This window comes from Macrotis lagotis, chromosome 1, assembly GCF_037893015.1.
Source record: "Macrotis lagotis isolate mMagLag1 chromosome 1, bilby.v1.9.chrom.fasta, whole genome shotgun sequence".
Classification (NCBI taxonomy): Eukaryota; Metazoa; Chordata; class Mammalia; order Peramelemorphia; family Peramelidae; genus Macrotis; species Macrotis lagotis.
Genome location: NC_133658.1, coordinates 829,905,686 through 829,928,601, shown reverse-complemented (window position 1 = coordinate 829,928,601; position 22,916 = coordinate 829,905,686). Strand labels below are relative to the sequence as shown.

Sequence of the window (22,916 nt, the reverse complement as noted above, 5' to 3'; positions counted from 1 at the left end):
TGGTGGCAAAAAAATTGGAAAATGAGTGAATGTCTATCAATTAGGGAATGGCTGAACAAACTGTGATATATGTTGTTATGGAACACTATTCTATTAGAAGCCAAAAGGGATGGGAATTCCGGGAAGCCTGAAAGGATTTGTATGAACTGATGCTGAGCAAGATGAGCAGAACCAGAAGAACATTGTACACCATAACAGCTACATGGAGTTGATGATCAACCTTAATGGACTTGTTTATTCCATCAATCAGGCACAAATTTTAGTATATCTGTGATGGAGATGGAGATGGAGAATACCATCTATATCCAAAGAAAGAATTGTGAAGTATAAAGAAAGACCAAAAGCAATTACCTTTATTAAATTTTTTTAAAAATTATCTTATTATGTAAATTTGCTATCTCTTACATATATTTTTTCCCTTAAGGATATGATTTCTCTCTAAACACATTCAATTTTGATCAATGTATGGCAATGGAAACAATGTAAAGACTATCAGACAATGTAAAGACTATCTGTGGGGGTGGGGGAGGGAAGCAAGAAAACTTTTTTACTCTTTAATTTTTATGTTCCTCTATTTCTAGGTATACTTTAGATGAATTTGGGACAGCTCGAAGAAGTACAGTTGTTCGTGGGTTTATTGATGCTCTTACAAGAGGTGGCCCAGGAGGGACTCCTAGACCTATTGAAATGCACTCTCATGATCCTTTGAGGTACGACAGTAAGACAGAACAAATGCTTTTTTTTCTTGACCCTTGTGTAGAAGGAATCTTTAATGATACCTGTTTTTGTTAGGTATGTGGGAGATATGTTGGCTTGGCTCCATCAAGCTACAGCTTCTGAAAAGGAACACCTTGAGGCCTTATTAAAAATGGTAACCATACAAGGTATTGTCACAAATAGTCATACATTGATTAACTATGAATGTGGGTATTATTAAGTTTCTCTCCATTAGCAACGTAACCACCCTAGCAAATTAGACTTTTACAACATATGAAAATAAATTCTTAATTAATCTCTCTTCCTCCGTTTTTTAAAATTCTTGAAATTTGTTTACATATGACCATGTGGAGACCAGTCTTATAATTTTGACTTTATGTCTGTTCCTTGGTTCAAAATCTACAATGTTTCCCCATCCTCCACTGCCTTTGACTTCAGTTTCAATTTACATGTTCTGCTTTTTGACTTCTTTCATAGGCCTCATTTTACAGGAACAACATTATCTCTCACAAGCCCTAAATCCATTCCTATTTTTCTGTTTCTTTCTAATCATGTTCATTCCCACTTCTTTACTTTTATTGACATTGACCCTCCAAGTTGCTAAGCTTTCTTTACTCCTTTCCTTCTCTTCAGATCTTCTCCTTTTCACTTTTTCTACACAGTTCACCCAATCTCTTTGAATTCCTTTTTTGTTCATTGCTAGCAATAGATAAAGATAGCGTTTAATATATAGGATTGATTATTGCATATCATTTATTATATGTATCACTGAATGTTTGCAAATAGAAAATAGTAATATATTAGGGTATTGAGATCAATGTCCAAAGGCCTTCAGTGAATTATTGATGGTTCTAGCACTAGAAATATAAGCCCCCTCATTTTTATAGAAGTTATGTAGTTGATTTAAGGGAACTTTGAAGCAAATATCGTTTCTAAGGAGAAACACTTAAAAGTTTTATGTTCTAAGAACAGATAAAGTCTTCTTTGCTTTCCTAATTATAATTCTTAGTCTTATCAGATGAAAAATTTTAAAATGATCATGCAATAACTTTGTTAACTTAATATTTTACTTCAAATTGATATTTTCATAACCTAACTAATAATCTAATATTAGGGCAGAAATATATATTATCCTCCTGATTTTACATTTATTCAATGATACTTTGGTTCTTTGCCTAATTGAAGTCTATATCAGATTGCTTTTTGTCAGGGCATGTGGGTAGGGAAAGGAAGGAGAGAGAGAAAAGTTGAAAAACTCAAAACTGCAAAAAAAAATTATTGGGTTTTCTCATTTAGGATGTTCCTTTCTAAAAAATATTTTCAATTAATTGTAATTTATTTTATACATAGATGATTGTTTTAACATCTCCTATTTGAATTAAAAATTTTATTTTGGATTCAGGACTAGAAATGAGTCTGGAAAAAATCATTTTTGTAAGTTTTTAGACATATTTCAGATATTTTTAATTACAACTACCTTAAGATAACTGTAGTAAAATTTAGAGATTTGATGGGTGGTTCAAAGATAACACATTTTTGGGAACAGCAAATATTTTGAACTGTCACTTGATATTTTACCTAGACTAACCACTGTAAAAAGAATACATCATATGGTTCTCAAGAGAAATTGATGCAGATATAAAAGAACAATTAACTTCATAAATCTGAATACTTTAAGACTTAGATTTAACTCAGGAACATGTGGCATAGCAGCTTTTTTTCCTTTTATAGTAGAATAATTGTGAATATCCTGATTATTCAGCAGAAAAAATGTTATTCTTTAACCATTTCAGTTACTTTTATTACATTTTTATTTTAAAGACTGTCTGATCTCATCAATGTGCAAATCACAGCACTACTTTTATCTTGCCTTTGTCTTTTCAAATATCCACTACCTATTGGAGAGTGTCCTCTTGTTCTCTTGACAGCATGTGTGCCAATGGAACATAAAAGCTTTCCATAGATTATCATTTACTCTGATATTATCAATCCAGTACCTTTTTTCAGTTGCATACTGATAATTACTTCCTATACAAATTATTTCACAGAATAATTTTTTATTTATATTTACTCTTTTTTACTCACAGAGAAATAATGTTCTTATATGTGAATCCATCAGTCACATAATATAAACATTTAAATTAGGAAGAGTACACAGATGCAAGATTTGAAGCAATTTTAGATGACCAAATAAATGAGAATTTAATAAAAATAAATATGGTAATTTTTAGATATTTGATAACTGACATCAATCAGATGAACTAGATCTGTATTTTTGATAACAATAGAAACACATTTTAAAATATTTGAGGAATTTTGTGATCACATATACAGTACCTACATAAGAAGAAGAAAATATAAATATTGGCTTCTCTTGTATTTTATTTTATCATAGGTGTAGAAGAAAACATTCAAGAAATAGTTGGACATATCACTGAAGGAGTTTGCAGACCCCTAAAGGTAAAGAAATCTTTTTTAAAAATAAATATTTTATTTGTTTTTCTAACTACATACAATGGTAGGATTTTGGGGGGGGGGGGTGTTTTTTTGCAAGGCAGTAGGTTTAAGTGATTTGCTCAAAGCCATGTAGTTAGGCAATTATTATTTGAGACTGAATTTTAATTCAGGTCCTCCTTACTCCAGGGCTGGTGTGTTGAATCCCTTTCCTGACTCCCTTTTCCTTTCCCTAGGTGAGCCTTGGAGGGGAGGGAGACAAGGAAGACAAGTTCTCCCTTTGTACACTAAGGTCTCTATTTATCAAAATACAAGTGTTTAAATGTCCTCCCCAGTCTCTAATCTATTCCCACTCCCATGGCACTTAATAAAGCAATGTTCTGGTGCTCACGGTCACCAGATGATGAAGATTTACAGTGTTCCCACACATTGTCCCTAACATATCCCCCTTCTTGTTTTTTTTGAAGCAAAATTCCTTAATCAAAAATAGTATAACCAAATGTCAATTAAATACTAATAAAAACAAAGCATCCAAGTCAACCTGAGTTCTTAAATTTTACAAAATAATATTTCCATCATTATATTATGCATGAATACAAATTTTTTCTTTTGTCAAGAAAAAACCTTTCAAAGCAATCAAATTCAAAACCCAAACTAAAAGGAGTAACATTTAACTTTACCTATTTCTGAGTTTAAACACTAACACAAACACAGAAAACAACTCTTTTGTATTTCAAACTTATCAAAGTGAGATTATTGACACCCTGGCCAGCACCAAAATCTCAAAATATAGAAACATTCTCCCACCTTTTAAGGCCAGTGGAGAGATGTAAAAATGTCCTATTGATGATTTTATTTATATATATATATATATGTGTGTGTGTATATATATATATATATATATATACACACATGTAACACACCAATTAAGACCCATCAGCAGAAATATAAGCCTTAGGCACAGGCTTCATTCGAAAGATAAAATCCAATCCCAGAAAAAGGTCTTCTTCCCTTTTTTTCCTTAACTAATTTGACCATGAAGCTTCCCAGTCACTAGCCTATTGCCCAATCTCCCCTCCTTCCGAAATGAAGAAGAAGGCATTGGGGGGGGGGGTCCCTTGATTTCTAAAATAAGCTTTTTTGAGACATAGGCTTGAGTTTTGAAGTTCCAAAAAGGAAGATTTCTCTTCTCCCTCCCCCCTCCCTCTGCAGAGGGTGGGAATGGCAGGGAATGAGAGAGAGCATCTGCAATTTACTTGAGTTGCTGACAACAGTACAATTTGGAGTTGTTGCATTTTCTAAACAGTAGCCATCCCCATTACAAACTGTCCAATAGCATGTGACATTTTTGCTCTTAATAGCGGAAGTGCAGTTAGCATTCAATTCACAGCCCTCTGGTACTGAAGCAGTGGCTGAAGTGAAACTGGCTATGGCTTCTGGAGTGAAATTCGTAGTAGGTGTCGGGGTCTGCATCAGTGAGAAGTCTCTGAAGTTGTTCATAGGTTTAGGGGGTTTGTTTTTTCTTAGCATAGCCAGACAGGCAGTAGCGGCCAAAAAGAACAGCAATCAGGTCCTCCGTTCATGGCGCTGGTATGAACTGCTGCTGAGGAGGAAGCTCTGTCCCCTGCGGCACAGCACGGCCTGGGAGACTCCACTTCCCACTGACTCCTCAATACTGAATATTATTTATCTTCTCATTTTCGCTTTACACTTCCTTGTTCCAACTTAAAATCAGCCCCTGGTAACAATCAATCTGTTACTTTCTCTGGAGTCCTCCACTCCCAGATGTGCCTGGTTGTTTCTTGTGTCTGTTGGCCCTTATTCTGGACTTCACTCAGATAATTCCGCCTTCATGTCCCTGTATGAGTGCCATATGTTGAATCCCATTCCCATTCCTGTGGCACTTAGTAACACAGTGTTCTGGTGCTCAGTGGCACCAGGTGATGAAGATTTACAGTATTCCCACACAGAACAGTCCCTAGCACTAGTGCTACAATGATAGTTTTACCAATCATTTTTTTTTGCAAAGTTTTGAGTTTTACAACTTTTCTCCCTCCTTTCTTTCCCCTCCCCTCTTCCCCTGACAAAAAGCAATCTGATATAGACTTTACATTTGTAACCATGCTAAGCATAGATGATATTGAACATATTGTGGGAGAAGAATCAGATCCAAAGGAAGATAGAAAACATTAGAGAAAACAAAATGACATAATACTTGAGACAACTTTTAAAAATTGAAGATAATAAGCTTTAGTCTTTGTTTAAACTTCTCAGTTCCTTCTCTGGATATGAATGGCATTCTCCCTCACAAGTCCCTTAAAATTACCTTTGATCATTGTACTACTGAAATGAACAAGTCCATCTTGGTTGATCATTGCCCCATGTTGTTGTTAATGTGTCCAATGTTCTCCTGGTTCTGCTCATTTCGCTCAACTTTAATTCATGCAAGTTTTCCAGTCTTTTCTGGACTCCCATCCCTCATGATTTGTTACAGAACAATAGTGTTCCATCACATACATATACCACAATTTGTTCAGCCATTCCCCAATTGATGGATATCCCCTTAATTTCCAATTCTTTGCTACTACAAACAGCTGCTAAGAATATTTTTGTACAAGTAATGTTTTTACCCTTTTTCTTGATCTCTTCAGGCTACAGACCCAGCAGTGGTATTACTACTGATCAGAGGTTTGCACATATTTATTGCCCTTTGGATGTAATTCTAAAATGCTGTCCAGAAAGTCTGGATGAGTTGATAACTCCTCCAACAATGCTTTAATGTCCCAGATTTCCCACATCTCCTCCAATATGGATCATTATTCTTTGGCCAATCTGAGAATGGTAAAAACTTTTTAAAAAACAAGATGTCCATTTGATTTTAATCTTAATAATATACTTTAAATTTTATAAAAATAAATTTCTTAATATAAATAAGAATACCTATATATTAAATAATATTAATAAAGTTTTGTAACCATGATATATTTTCTACTTCGAAGGGAAAGGAGAAATTTTCCTGACTTGAATATTAAAATTGTTAAACTTAATGAATTATATTTTTGTATTCAGAACGATCTGGAGATTGAGGAAATACAACTATTTTTGAGACCACTAATATCTATAATTTTTTTTTTTATTTTTGCAAGGCAATGGATTTGAATGATTTGCCCAAGGTCACACAGCTAAGCAATTATTATGTGTCTGAGATCCTCCTGACTCCAGGGCCAGTGCTCAATCCACTATGCCACCTACAGGCTTTAATATTGTCTATAAATTCTTTTTCTTTTGTTGTTGTTTTTTGGTGGGGGGTGCTGTCTATAAATTTTTAAGAGATTTTCCAAGAACCTTGGCTTCATTCCTTCATACTTGTTTGACTTTAGACATATTATGTCCCTTGATTGGGTCTGTTTTCCTAAGGTATAAAGAAGTAGACTGGACTAAGGTCAGATTTATCACTAAACCTATGATCTATGGGACTAAAATAATTGTCCGTGTTTGGATTTTTTTCTTCTGTTGTTTATTTGTTTCTACAGCCTATGACTTGATTTTAACTCTTTTTTAACATGGGACTCAGCTTCCAGGGAGGGGGATGCACTGTCTGTCCCAAGCTTTTGAGGGTTTTTGCAGCTGTTTTCAGGGATTACCCCTCCCCCCATCCCCCACTTGGATCTACAAGTTCTCGATTCCTCCAAGTTCTTATGAGAGGCTCTGACTGCTCTCCTAGCCTGTGCTGTGGTCTGTGGATGACCACAGCACTCCCCTCTGCCCTGGAGCTGTGAGAAGGATCCCTGTTCTGCTGCTGCAGTAAGTTCTCTGTTGTGTTTCTGCTCCTCCTCCTGGGACTGGGACCCAAGACTATGACCCACATATGAGTATGGGTGAAGCAAGAGAGTCCTGCCTCAGAGACAGCAGAGACCTCTGCAGTCTCCCTGATGCCCCTCACTGTCTGTGGACTAAGCTCTCTGGAAGCAACTGCCAAGTGGTTCCCCAGGCCTGTTCCTGGTCCCCTGGGGTCAGGTCTGCGCTGAAACCTGCACTGGACTAGGCTCCCATACTCACTCTGGTTAGGCAGAGTCTTCCTGCTGACCTTCCCAATTGTCCTTGCCAATTCCTGGTTGAGAGGTCTAGAAACAGCCACCACTACCTTGTATCCAGCCACCTCGGAGTCTATTCCTGGATGACTGGAGCCAGTTGACTCCAACTGTGGGCCCTTTCTAACCCTGGGGTAATAGACCCTTCCCATGGATCTTCCAAGTTGTCTTGGGCTGGAAAATTGTTTCACTCAGTCTTTTTCTGGGATCTGCCACTCTAGGATTTGGTTAGACTCATTACTTAAAGATATTTTTATTGGGGCAACTGCAGGGGATAGAACACCAGCCCTGGAGTCAGGAGGACCTTAGTTCAAATCTGGCCTCAGATACTTAATAATTACATAGCTGTGTGACTTTGGGCAAGTCACTTAACCCCATTGCCTTGCAAAACCGAAAACAAAAATAAAAATATATTTGAAATGGTTTGGGGGAGAGCTCACCAGAGTCCCTGCCGTTACTCTGCCTTCTTGGATCCTTCCCTAACATTCTATATTTATAGTACTGTCAGTATGCTTCTAATTTATTGGGATTCAATTTTATATGCAGCAAAGATAAAAGGTTGATCCTATGAATGTTTCTAATGGGCCTAATAAGTATTGTTTGCTTACATTCCCTCCAGTGGTCATCTGAGCAATAGAAAGATCATAGGAAAAATGTAATTTTAAAAAAAAACAATCTTTTTTCTTTTTCTAACTTAAAACATTTTCTTAGTTTTCAAATACCTAATAAATGCTTGATGCTTTATTTATATTGATTAAATAAATATCACTTTCTATTTATTGTCAAATTAAGACATAGTTACTGGAGTTGATTAAGTAGTATCTTCCCTGATTGAGTCATCCATTTTAAAGATTTAATTACCACTTTAAATAAACAAATGTTGTAGAAGAAATGAAAAGTCTTATTAATGATAAACCTTTATAAAGTAGCAGATAATGCTTTAAATAAAAAATTGTACCCCAGAGTCAATTTAAAAATATATTTAAATACTTGCATTTCATTTTATTTGTTTTTACCTTTGAAATCTGAATAACTGCTTATGCAAATGTTGGGCATCACCATGTCTTCTCAGAAAATCTTAATATTTGGTGATAAAAGGTTATAAAGACAGTAAGAAGTGGATTCTATTATAAAATGAAAAAGGAGTTTCCCCTCTTATAGAACTTTGAATTTTTCCATGTAACAATATGACTTTCTTATATACTCTGTCTAGATAGTACCCAGCAAATATTTGCAGAAGTTCACCTCAAATTCAGTTGTTATGTATTTAGTGACCTGAAAAATTATTATATCCTTCATTCCTAGATGACTCTATTTCCTTCATTTATTTTAAAAACCTCTTTATACTCTTACCATATATGAATAACTAATAGTATAATGTGTGAAGCACTTGAAATAAAAATCATACCTTTATTTTTCTTTTAATATACTAATCCTTAATCCAGTTTATATTGATAGTAATTTTTCTACTTTATTTTAATATTTGTAATTTAAAATTATATTTATTTATTAAACTTGTAATTCAGTGATATGTGACTAATTTCCCTTTAGGTAATTTTGATAGATCTCTCACTTTCTTAATGTGAGAATGCTCTCCTCAGTGCAGATTATAATTTTCCTCTACCTTCTTATTCTAAGTAAATTCTTGAGTGACTCCTTCCATAAATTCTTTATTAGCATTCCTCCCAAAATGCTGAGGATTTTCTTCTATAGCAGTTCCAAGGGATTAAGTTACCATCTCTATATTTCCTTATAACTGAATGGGGCTTAAGCAATGAGAAAACAGTAATAAATCTGATCTGTAGTCAAAAGATCTGAACAGTTTTCAAAAGAAATACAGATCATAAAGGATCATATAGAAACATAATCCACTCCACTAATAGTTAAAGAAATGCAGATTACAAATCTGAGGTTTCACTGCAAGTTTCACAGACTGGCAGAGATAGCAAATATGAGAAAATCCCTGCTAGAGGGGCCTTGGGAAGACAATATGTACTATTTTGGGAAGATGTATGTACTATTGGAATAATTATGAATTACTTTAACTTTAATCTAGAATTATTCACTAACTTGCAATTACACCAAATTTGTAACTCTTTATAAGTACCAAAATTTTCATAGTAGCACTTTTTGAGGAGGGCAAAGAATTAGAAATAAAATGTATATGTAATGATTGAGGAATGTTTGAAAAATTTTTTATATATTCATGGAATGGAATATTACTACATAGAAAGAAATGGCAAAAATGGAAAGACATAGATGGGTTGTAAACTGTATCATTGGAGGGGAAATTTCAAATCAATTGGCTTATAAATTTGTTTGAGAGGTGGCTAGGTGGCTCAGTGGATAAAGCACTGGCCTTGGAGTCAGGAGTACCTGGGTTCAAATCCAGTCTCAGACACTTACTAATTACCTAGCTGTTTGGCTTTGGGCAAGCCACTTAACCCCATTTGCCTTGCAAAAAAAAAAAAAAACCCAAAAATAAAAAATAAATAAAAAATATAAATTTGTTTGAATAAGAAATGATGAAAGTAAAGAATATAGAGAAACAGGAAGATTTATATGAGCTGAAACAATTTGGAATTAAACAAAAGTAAGATAGTATAACACAAAGATTATAATTATGTCAAAATAAAAAAAGTCATTTAAAAGAAGTTAAACTGAACAGTTAAAAAGAACAATCATCATTGCCTAGGGCTGAAGGTGTTGACAATATCTCACATGTAATGACTATTGGATATTTTTGCTTAACCTTTTTTTTCTGTCACAGGGGAAGGTATAGACCAGGGTGAAGGCAAAAAAGGGCTGGAATGATCCATATAAAAACAAAAGACCTCAAATAAACATTTTTTTTAAAATAATAAATTTAAAATTTTCAATCTAGAGTACATATTGGATGTAAGACAAGACCATAAACAGGAAGTCAAAATGTTGGAGACAAAGGGAATTATCTTAACAAATTATATTAGAATAGGGTCAATTATGTTACTTAATAGAGGAAGACATTTTTTTCCAGTGGGTAATAAAAGGAGCAAGTACAAAACAAATAGTAAGACATTTCTAAGGTCTCTTCTAACTTTATAAACAATCCTATCACTAAGATTTCTACAATATTAGCATGAAGGTGGCTTGTCTCCCAAGAATAAGCCCCTTTTTTTTAATAGTTTCTTTGTTGAGGTATCTTTTTGCTCACCCTGTCTATGCTTCTTTTATCTGCTGATCACTGTTTCTTATTTCCACTTGAAAGCTGCTGGCTTCTCTCCATTGCTTATTGTCCCTAGTGATCCTCATTTTTTTCTGATTTTTGCTGTTCTTTCTGCAGTTTTTTTTTCCACTCTTCCTTCTTGTTCTATTTTTTGCATGTAAAACATCACAGACAGAGCCTCTTTCATCTGGCAAACTAACCAGCCTTAGCTAGTGGTAAGCTCTTACTTTCAATCTAGATGTTCTGGTTTGAATCCCAGCTCCTTCAATTATTGTTTTTGTGATCTTGGACAAGTCACTTTACCATTTCAAGCTTTAGGTCCATCATCTCTTAGAGGAAAAAAGAACAGGGGGCATGGTTTAACCAGGTAATCATCATCTCGTTTCCATGTCTAAATCCCATCAATTCTTTTGAGGCATCTTTTGAGGCATTTTCTTTGCCTTCAAAAACTTGGCAGAAAGAGCTGGGTTTGGGGGGAGTTGTGGGACACTACTTCCCAGTTTAGAACTGTTTTGAAATCTTGAGAATTCTGAATATCACATAACCAAATTCTTATTATAAACTTGCTAGTTCAAATTGTACTTGTGGACATTAACATAATTCTGATTGTGAACTTGAATATAACACTTATAACTGAACTTTAAAATGTCACTGCTCTAAAATGTATCAGATACTATAAATCAGGCATGAGCATTAGTTCAGACACATAGCTCCAGTATCTAAGAGAAATTAGTCTGAGTTTAAACGGTATCCAACTATGGAAAGTATGATTTTAAAACTAAAATGTATTCTATTACCCTAGCTTTTCTACTATATTTATACTGCTATTACATTATGCCAGTAGCAAATGTTTCAGCCCTATGATGTCATTAATGCGAGGTAGTAGCAATTAACATAACAAAAATTTTGGAGCCGCCTGTTTATATCAGATATATATATGTATGTTTAACTTTGATCAATCTCTTTTTGTTTAAATTATAACATGTACTATAACAGTTGCCCAAGATTATAGGGGTTTCAACTTTCATTAGCATTTGCTGAATATTTATTTTATGCATTTTATATACTCATACAAGAGAGAGAGAGAGAGAGAGAGAGAGAGAGAGAGATACACATATATGTACGTTAAATGCCCTAGGAATTTATAATCTAGTTAGGAAGATATATAGGAAACAACTGGATAATAATGACAAAAACTGGCACATAAAATATGTTTTTTTGCTATAGATTTTATTTATAAAGTTTGAAAAAAATGGGAACATGGAATAGGATTCTAGGAGAGGTCAGAGATATCTTGATGTAGAGTAAATTTTGAGTTGTCTTAATTTATATCAGTTATTTTGTAAATAGGTTGATACTCATTTTAGGAACATCCATTTCCCCAATCACTGGTTAGTCATTAACAGGAAGAAGAAATAAATCAGGTGTAATAATTGCAAGGCAAAAATATTTTCATAATTTCCAGATATTTGGAGACACTATAACATATTGCCTGTGATCATCTGTTATAGTTTAGGGATTTAGCAGCTGCTTTTGCTATTCACTATTGAATTGAAATCCAGTATGTTCTGGTGCTAATCCATAAAATGATCTCATTGTATCGCCATTTCCAGCAACAACAGTCTCAACACCAAACTCTAGAGAATATAATCATTACTGTGGAGTACACCTGCTTTTTTTTCCCTTATTACATACCTTGATATCCTTCAAATATTTCAAGTTTCCATTTTTATAATTTTAAAATTTTATGTTCACTTTTCTCAATGGCAATTATTAAGGATATAATGTATCTTTAGATAATGTGCAGCTTTCTGTCCCTTTAATATTTCAACAGGTCCGAATCGAACAAGTAATAGTTGCTGAGCCTGGGGCAGTTTTATTATATAAAATCTCTAACCTTCTCAAATTTTATCACCATACAATTAGGTAAGTAAAATTGCTATATTTAACTATTGAAATAGATCTGCTAACATGGTTGTTTTTTCCATCAGGAAAGATCCCATGTATCCATGCCTTTGTCACTCTGAGTAATTCTTGATTAGCAGGTTCTCCTTTAGATACTTCATAAAGGATTCACCTAACATTGTGGGGAGCCTCTCCATTACTTGAGGACACCAGTGGAATTTAATGGCTGTACCTTTATAATTTTTCATTTGTACCACTTACAATTTCCCTTGTGTCACTTCTTGATTGGAATTAAATCACCCACATCTTGAATTAAATTCCATCTTTACATCACATTTAAATTCTAGTGTAGTATAAATTTATATTTTCAAAATCAATGAAATCAACCATGGAATAATAATGAATGAAATTATATAATATTTTGCAAAACTCTTTTATGTATATGTGTTATAAAGCAGATCACTTTCATGATAGCACCTTTTCCACAATTTTTTTGCTAAAACTTCCAGTACCATATTATACTATTAACACACAAGGCACCCCTAGCTCTTTAACATTAACAGTTTATAAAGTTTTTACAGCACTTGCTAAAATAGCTTGTGAGTGAAATGGCTTATTTAGAATTATATTTTTCATTCAAGAGAGGAGCTAAAATATTTGCCTTCATGTGAGAGATGGAAATAGCATGAATGTATACTCAACATTTTGTTTTTCCATCATAGAATTATGATTTTATAAAAGGAAAAATTTAAAGTTAAATACATTAAAATTAATTTGTATAATTATTCTATATTGTTTTACTCCCAAACTTAAATTTATTGTTGCATCACAGAAATTTGTAGTAGTTTACACTAGAATTTCCTTATGTACCTATCATTCAATCATTTATTCATTTTAGAATTTATTATCTCCTGTGTATCAAATTTCTGTTTATGGGTTCCTAGAGGGAAACAAAATGTAAATAAGCATTGTATATATATAGGTGACACAGTGGATAAGAAGAGCACTGGACTTGGAGTCAAGAAGACAGGAGTTCAAATCTGGTATCAAACACTTGACTCTTACTAGCTGTGTGATCTTGGTCAAGTCAGTTAACCCTGCTTTTGCTTCACACCCAGAGTCATCTAGATCCATATCTGGCCACTAGATCCAGATAGATTTTGGAAGAGAAAGTGAGACTGGTGCTTAGCACAGCATCCCCTCACTCAAATCCAATTCAAGTGCATGTCATGACATCACTTCCCTATGTGATCTTCTTTGAAAATGAAGGGGGACAGCTAGGTAGTGCAGTGGGTAAAGCACTAGCCCTGGAGTCAGGCAAGGCCTGAGTTCAAATTTGAGTTCAGACACCTGATAATTACCTAGCTGTGTGACTTCGGGCAAGTCATTTACATTGTCTTACAAAAAAAAAAGAAAAGGAAGGGTTGTGAAAGAGACAGTTCAGTTTTTCTTTGCAAAATAAGTCTGCTAGAATTAATTAAAATGTAATTTGAAAATATTTAGCAATATAAATAAAATTATAGTACAACATAGATAATGTTAATTTGTAGTATTCTAAGTCAGTTTTGTTTTCCATTTTTCAGTCATGTCTACCTCTCTCTGACCCTACTTAAAATTTTCTTGGCAAAGCACTGGAGTCATTTGCCATTTTTCCAATTCATTTTACATATAAGAAATTTGAAGCAAACTGAATTAAGTGACTTACCCAGGGTCACACAGTTAGTGACTGAGGCCAGATTTGAACTAATAAAGATGAATCTTTCTGACTCCACACCTGGAATTCTATCCGCTACATTACTTAGCTTCCCTTTTGTAGGTCAACATGCAGCTCCAAAAGTAACCTTTTCTTTATCAATGAATAGAATTCCAACAGACCAAGAGGAAAAGAGTGTATTTCAGATGTAATAAACACCAAGGAGAGGCAAGGAGTAGGAAAGCACAAGGCATGATTGGGGCAGAAAGAAATCCATTGACTAGAGAATAAAATATTTGGAAAGAGAAATAAAACTGAAAAAAATTAGATTATTGATTTCCTTGAATGCCAGGCAAATGATTTTCATTTTTATTTCAAAGACAATAGTGAGCCATTGAATTTTTAATAGATTCAAAATAAGTAGTTGAGAGTAGGTTATAACAAATCATTCTAAATAGTACAACTAGCCGTCCCCTTTGAATGCTAAAACAGACTTTCATAATAGCAAGCTTGAGGTTCTAGTATCTTTGGTGCCCTGATTTAGATAGCTATTGTTGTTGTTTTTTTAAAAATCAGGATATGTTTTCGACTTAATCTAAAGTTCAACCTATCCAATTTGTGATAAAGAATTGGGAAACGTTTTATATATGGATACGATGCTAATATGGTAGAGTAAATCATTATAATTTATTAAATAATCAGATATTGATAACCAAAGAAATTGTTTTAGCCTTCATATGTCAATTCCAAAGTATATATCCATATAGATAGAAAGTTTGTTTTCTTTGAAAGTAATTATATATAGAAGAAAAATAATTGCTGAATATGTCTGTAATAGTGGGAAGGTAGAACATAAGCCTTTCCTATCATTAAAAATAGCTCTTTTTTCATTAAACCAAATGACTTTGAATTGTCTCCAGTTTTTAAGGTGTTGTGAAGTAGCAAAGTATTATTAATGCATAGTTAATCCACTCTTTAATATTCTAAAATTTTGAAATCACAAAATCTTATCAATATTTATTGAAATCATTTATTCATCTAAGTAAAAATGAAAAATTTGTCATTTATAACAACTTTGCTTTTTAAATAAATCTAGAGCAATTAATGTTCTCTGGGCTTTGCAGGTTGTAATGTATCTTAAAAAAATGTAAGAAGTTTGGTTACTTACTGGTGAGTTTTTTTCCCCTAGCTCCAATTTCAATGTGTTTGTTTGTTGTCTTTTTTAATAAATTAAAGACATATAACAATTAAAGGATATACATAATATTTTTTCATAAAACATAATAAAAATATTTAAGACCTTTCTTGATAAGATTGAGAAAAGTGATCACCATCCTTTTAGTCATCTTTTGATAATAAAAAAAATCTTTCCTGGATTTTTCACTGCATTCCCAGTTTCTACATCTTTATTGTCTAATAAGAATTTTTTTAAAGCATTGCATCTGATATTCCAATATCTGAATGTTGTCCAGTTCTGATTTGTGAAAGCAACTAAGTATTCTGTTTTTTAGTGGAATTGTGGGAAATAGTGCAACTACATTATTGACCACCATTGAAGAAATGCATTTGCTAAGCAAAAAGATATTCTTCAATAGCTTGAGTCTTCATGCAAGTAAACTAATGGATAAGGTATGTCTTTGAAATATTGATTTAAATATGTGAATATATCATTTTTGTAATATATAAATTGTCTTGGCTAAGTTTGCAGGGGGGTGGTTTTTAGGAGTAGAGAAAATTTTTTTTATTCTTATCTTCTTGATGGAATCCTATAAGACATCCAATTTGAGATGTCCAGGTGACATTTTGAGATGGATTGAATAAGTGGATCTCAGAATCATCAAAATAAAGTTAGCAATTTAATTCATAAAAGCTGATGATATCACCAGTTGAAATAATATAGAGGGAGAGGCCCAAAATAGAGTCCTGGGAGACAACCAAGGATAGTAGGATCTAGATCTAGCAAAGTAGATTAAAAAGTAGCAGTCACAAAAATAAAATGAGAATCAGGAGAGGACAGTGTGATGAAAACCTAGAAAGAGGAGTATCAAGGAGAAGAGGGTCATCGAACTGGCCAATGCTACCAAGAGACCAAAAATAATGAGGATCTGAAATAGGTTCTTAAGTTGGGCAGCTAAAGGCTCACTGGCAAGTTTGGAGAGAACACTTTCAGTTGAATGATAAAGTCAGGAAACTAAAGTGTAGAGTTTCAAGAGAGTAAGAGGAAAGGAAGTTGAGGCAACATTAATAGATAGAATTCTCAAGAAATTTAGCCACAAAAGAGAAGAGAGATTGCAACAATAGTAGATATAGATAGATCAAGTGAAGAATTTTTGTGAAGGGTGGAGACAGAGGTGTGTTCCTAGGAAGTAGGAATGCAGCCATTAGACTGGGAAAAATTGAAATTGCAATGCGAGAGTAGGGATCATAGATTGGGAAATCTGCTGGAAATGATGAGATGGAATGGGGTCATTGTGTGGGAAGAGGGGTTAACCTTGGGAAAACAGAGCTGTCCACCTTTTCAGGTAAGATGGTAATAGAAGGGATCTGAGTGATGTGAAACGAGGATTAGAGGAGAATTAGAAGCCCTTCAGGCGGGGCCGGGGCGGGGGGGGGTAGAGAATAAACATTTATATAGCTCCTGCTATGCACCAGACACCTTGCTAAGCATTTTACAAATAGAATCTCATTTAGTCCTCATAACAGCTCTGAGTGGTAGGTGCAGTTTTATCCCCATTTTATAGCTAAGTAAACGGGAGATGTAGAAGTTAAGGTTATTTCCCCAGAATTGCACAGCTAGGAAGTATCTGACAGATCTGAATGCAGATCTTCTTGTCTCCAGGTTTAGGGCTTTATCCACTGTGTTACCTAGCTGCCCAAGTGAATTCTTGGTGAATGGCCTTTTGCTACAAAATAAAGTTCTTGGCTGAGAGAATGGAGGAATGGGGCCTTGGGAGGTTTGAGGAAAAAATGAAAAGGACTGGAAAGGCCCCTGTGGTGAGTGGTTTAACTAGCTGATATGAAATACATTGTAGGATTGTCTTGTGTAATGGGGCCCATGTGAAATTATTTATTGATGTAAATTTGTAGTGGTCTTGAAAACAGATTTATGATTTTTTCTAGGTTTGCTCAGCAGCACATAAATTGAAGTGAAAGCAGAAAGGGCAAGTTACCCAAGGCTGAAGGTTGTCTCAGAGCAAAATTGGCAATAGGATGGAGGATCAAGGGGTTGGAGAGAAAGGGACAGTATAGAATGGAACTGATTCCAAGGATTCATTATGGAGAAGGGAGCAAAGTCTAGCCATTGTAGGGGTGGAAAAGAACTTAGAAGTGAAGGGATTGGAAGGCCCAGGGTAGATGAAAAGCAGAGACTAGGGTTGTATGGCAAAAAGGGACATGGAATGAAAACAGATTGTGAAAAGGTAAGAGAACTTTGGAGTTCATTGACAGGGAGGTAAATATTCATTATCATCTCTAAGTGTTCAGTTCTCCATGGTCGCTTTAAGTTCCTTTCCCTCTCTTTGTGTAACTGGAGTAGAATGGAGAAATATGTCATGGAAAATGAGTAAGAAATTCCTCTTGTGAATTGTGAATTTATGGTGTTTGAAGGATTATCAGTATGTGTTGATTTTGTATGACTGCAGGAATTGAAGAGTAGAGAAAAACCATGAGCCAGTCACTTAACTCATTGAGGGAAGTAGACCAATACCCTGGAGTCTATAGATAGCTGTTACCAGAATCTTGATCAGTGCTAAATATAGACTTAAGTCTCAAATGATGTTAGTAGAGAAAGATCCTGAAAGTATAAAGGAGAGCAAGGAGTATTCCAACTCCTCCATCATTACCAGTAAGACAGAGGTTATGATTAAATGTCCCTAGAACCAGAAGCTTTGTCTTCTTTGATCCAGGTTTCAGTGAACAAAACACTACAGTAGTAGAGATGTTTTAGATGAAAGCAAGTATATTACCTATGGAATAGGCATTCCAAAATACATAGTTGAATACATGCATTACAGTGTAATATTGAGAAGAGACAGTGGTTTAATGAATTGACAATAAAGAAATATTCAATGCAGAAGCCAGAGAAGTGTTTGAACAAAAATAATTAGGAGGGTATTACAGGGTGGGAGTTCAGTAATCATTAAGAAATAGATTCAGCTATGTTAGGAATTATTCATCCTAAGAGGAAGATATTATAAGGCCTTATTGAACTGTGTACAACTGTCTTTTTATTGCTGTTCATATGGGATAAACCATTTTCCATCTCTGTGCAATTGTACTATCTCCCATGCCTCAAATTCACACCTTCTCTCCTCTGAATATCTTCCAGACTCATCTCTAGGCCTACTTTCTACATGATGCTCTTCTTGTTTGCCCCTACCCCCAACTGCCTCTCCCCAAGTCACATTGTATCTATTATTGTTTATATATTATCGCCCCAGACAAAATGTTGTATATATTATCTCCCCTTGAAGGTAGGGACGGTTTCATCATTGACTTTTGCCCTTGAGGTCTAGTTGAATACATAAATGAATTCATAAATGCTTGTTGATTGATTAACAGATTGGTTTAAGATCAGTTCCAGAAATTATTTCTTGTCCATTAATTTAGTGTCTCTTTTTAGTGGATGGCCAAAAATGAATTGTACCATGGTAACAATGTAAATGGTAATAATTATTTTTTTAAGTAATTCATCCCTTATGTTTCTCCAAAGTCATTGAGAGCCGTAATGTTTGATAAGCTTTAAGAATTCTCCTAAAAAGTTTATCAGAAGTATCCTTCATTCTTCTTTTTTTCTTGATCTACCTTTGAACATTCCTGTTTGGGCATATATCCTTTTTATTTACAAAGCCAATATTTCTCAGGAAATATAAGGTAAAATTGGGTCCAAAATAACTGTAAATGAAATATTTAAAGGTAGAGGCTAAAATTAGGTGCAATGTACCATTGAAAACTTAGCAACAAAATATACTATAGTTACTGCAAAATCAAAAGCAAATGTTTTACCTTTTCTTTGTTTTTAAATTCTTAGAGTTTTATTTAGGTATACAGAGGCATCTGTGAAACTACTGATGTTGCTATTCCCTCCAATAAATGCAATTTGTAATCTTGTAATTTTGTTTGACCATTCTGTGTGATTCTGATCTATGTCCTCCCATAAATTCCCATGAAAAGATATAATGAGTGTGCTAGGAATCTTTCTTTTTCTTAATGTTACAAGAATACCATTATAGTATAATGGACTGTTCATTATTGGTTATCCTTCACCTTTGCCTTATAAATAAGCCATTTCCCTTTTTTTCTTGTATGTTTCTTTGCTATCTTTTATAATAATTTTTCACAATTTTTTGTTTGTAATATGTTACAATCTGTTCCTATCCACATTGCACCTGTCCATTGCCCTGTGGGTAATTTTCAATTTCAGTTCTAAAAAGAATGTAATGTTCCATGACTCAGCATTATAGCATCACTGAAGACATCTTCTTGTCTTTTGTTATTGAAGAAGACCAAAATGACATCACTATGTTTGAGACAAATTACGGTGTGTACGATTGTGGCTAATCAGACCGACATGAGCTCAGAATGCTTTACCACAGGTTGGGCACAAATACGCCATGTGAACACCTGTTGTGGATTCTCTAAACTTACAGATGTCATATTTCCTTTCAATTCTACCTTCCTCATAGAGTGCAGCATCCACACTGATAAGGGTATACCATGCTAAGTGATCCTATGCCAATGTCTCCCAAGCTGTGCAATCAATACCTAAGTTCTTAAGAGAGATCTTCAGAGTGCCCCAGTATCACTTCTTCTGACCCTCTGTGAGTACTTGATTCTGTATGAGTTCTCCATAAAATAGGTTTTTGGCAAGCATACATCTGGCATTCTAACAGTGTGTCCAGCCCATCATAGTTGCACACTCTGTAGTAATGCTGGAATGCTAGGCAGTTTAGCTTGAGAAAGGACCTCAATGACTGGTATCTTTTCCTGCCAGGTGATCTTCAGAATCTTCCTAAGACAATTTAAGTAGAAGTGATTCAGTTTCCTAACATGGAGTTGGTAGACTATCCAGGTTTCACAGGCATAGAACAATGAGGTCAGCACAATGACTCTGTAGACCTTCAGTTTGGTAATCAGTCTAATATCTCTTCTCTCCCTCACTTTCTTTCGGAGTCTCCCAAATACTAAGCTAGCTCTGGCAATGTGAGTATCTACCTCACTGTCAATGTGTATCTCCCTGAAAAGGACATTACCAAGATAAGTGAACTTGTCCATAATACTCAAAACTTCTCCATTTGCTATAATTGATGGTTCCACATATGGATGGTGTGATGCTGGCTGATGGAGCACCTAGGTTTTCTTGATGTTAGCACAAGCAGTAAAGAATCAATTCATACTTTGTTGCATCTCAGCTTCAGAGGCTGCTTTGAGTGCACAATCATCTGCAAACAGAAGATCGTGCACCAACACTCCCTCCACTTTGGTCTTGACTTGTAATCTTTTCAAGTTGAAGAATTTGTCATCACTCTCAGTGAAGGCATCTGATGACATGGATGAAAACATTTTCATGATAAAAAGCATGGGAGCAAGGACACATCCTTATTTTACTCCACTGGTGACTGGTAAATCTTGAGAGCATCATCCACTGTCCAGAACCTGGACAGGCACACCATCATGGAACTGATGTACAATACTGAGTAACTTCTCCAGGCAACCAAATTTTGACAAAATTTTCCATAAACCTTGCCCTACCAATCAAAATTCCAAAATATTACTTTAGTGAGTTAGAAAAGGTTGTAAGTAAATTCATATGGAGAAATAAAAAGTCAAGAATTCCCAGGGATTCAATGAAAAAAAAGTACAAAAGAAGGTGGCTTGGCCTTACCAGATCTAAAATTATATTATAAAGCATCAGTCATCAAAACTGCCTGGTATTGGCTGAGAAATAGAGTGGTGGATCAGTGGAATAGACTAGGTGTAACAGCAGGAAATGATTATATTAATCTGCTGTTTGATAAACCCAAAGAGTCCGGCTATTGGATTAAAAGCTCTCTCCGATAAAAACTGTTGGGAAAATTTGGAAGTTAGCAGGGAAGAAACTTAGATTAGACCAACACCACACACCCTATACCAAGATAAGATCAAAATGGATACAGGATTTAGACATAAAAAACAATATTATAAGCAAACTAGAAGATCAAGGAGTAGTTTACCTGTTATGGAAAGGGAAGCAGTTTATGACCAAGGAAGAGAGGGAGAACATCATTTACAACAAACTAGATAATTTTGATTACATTAAATTAAAAATTGTTTGCACAGATAAAACCACTGTAACCAAGATCAAAAGAAAAGTAGTAAATTGGGAAACAATCTTTACAACTAATGATTCGGACAAAGGACTCATTTCTAAAATATACAGAAAACTGAGTCAAATTTTCAAAAAAAAAAAAGCCATTCCCCAATTGACAAATAGTCAAAAGATATGCAAAAGCAATTTACAGCTGAGGAAATAAAGGCAATCATATGAAAAATTGCTCTAAATCATTACTTATTAGAGAAATGCAAATTAAAGCATCTCAACTCATACCTCTCAGGCTGACCAATATGATTAGAAAGGACAATGATCAATGTTTGAATGGATGTGGGAAATCTGGGACACTAATACATTGTTGGTGCAGCTGTGAACTCATCAAACCTTTCTGGAGAGCAATTTGGAATTATGCCCAAAGGGCAACAAAAATGTGCATACCCTTTGATCCAGCAATACCACTACTGGGTGTGTACCCTGAAGAGATTATGAAAAACAGTAAAAACATAACTTGCACAAAAATATTCATAACGACCCTGTTTGTGGTGGCAAAATATTGGAAAGTAAATGTGCTTCAATTGGGGAATGGTTTAACAAACTGTGGTACATGTATGTCATGGAACTCTGTTGCTTTATTAGAAACAAGGAAGGATGGGAATTCAGGGAAGCCTCCTGGAAAGATTTGTCATGAACAGATGCTGAGTGAGATGAGCAGAACCAGAAAAACATTGTACACCCTAACAGCATCATGGGGGTGATGATCAACCTTGATGGACTTGCTCATTCTATCAGTGCAACTATCAGGGACAATTTTGGGGTATATACAATGGAGAATACCATCTGTATCCAGAGAAAGAATAGTGGTGTTTTAACAAAGACCAAGACCTTTAATTTAGGAAAAAAACTCATTATATTATTATGTAATTCTGTTATGTCTTATACTTTATTTTTCTTCCTTAAGTATATGATTTCTCTCTCATCACATTCAACTTAGATCAATGTAAAGACTAACAGACTGCCTTCTGTTGGTGGTGGGGAGGGAAGCAAGATTAGGAGAAAAAATGTAAAACTCAAAATTAATAAAATCTTTCTAAAATTTTCTACAAAAAAATATTTTGATAAACCCTCATAATTGAGGGTATCAAAGGCATTGGTCCGGTCTACAAATGTTGTATACAGATATCTGTTCTTGTCCTGGCATTTTTCCTGGAGTTGTTGGGCAGCAAACACCATATCAACTGTTGCTCAATCCTTTCTGATGCCACACTGGCTCTCAGGAAGGTGACCAACTCCCAGGTGAAGGATCAGCCTATTGAGGACTCTGATAAGAATCTTATCACTAATGACTAAAATAGAAATACCCCTGTAATTGTCACAGAACAATTATTCCCTTTACCTTTATACAGATGGACAATGGAGGCATCCTTGCATTCTTGGATAACCTGCTCATGTTGGAAAAGAATCATAACTAGGTGCTTTGCCACTTAAAAGGAACCTAATGGCATTCAAAACCTCTTCTTCAGTTAGAATCTAGGGATTGATTGA

General features: G+C 34.6%; 1 protein-coding gene across 1 annotated transcript in view; it reads left to right on the top strand.

Annotated features, from left to right (window-relative positions):
* Positions 1-22,916, top strand: part of COG6 (component of oligomeric golgi complex 6) — a 122,975-nt gene that overhangs the window by 65,176 nt on the left and 34,883 nt on the right. Inside the window, exons 9-13 of the mRNA XM_074217222.1 lie at positions 582-710; positions 793-884; positions 3,113-3,177; positions 12,302-12,393; positions 15,577-15,694. Of these exons, the coding sequence (XP_074073323.1) occupies positions 582-710; positions 793-884; positions 3,113-3,177; positions 12,302-12,393; positions 15,577-15,694 (496 nt within the window). The remainder of the gene's footprint in view (positions 1-581; positions 711-792; positions 885-3,112; positions 3,178-12,301; positions 12,394-15,576; positions 15,695-22,916) is intronic.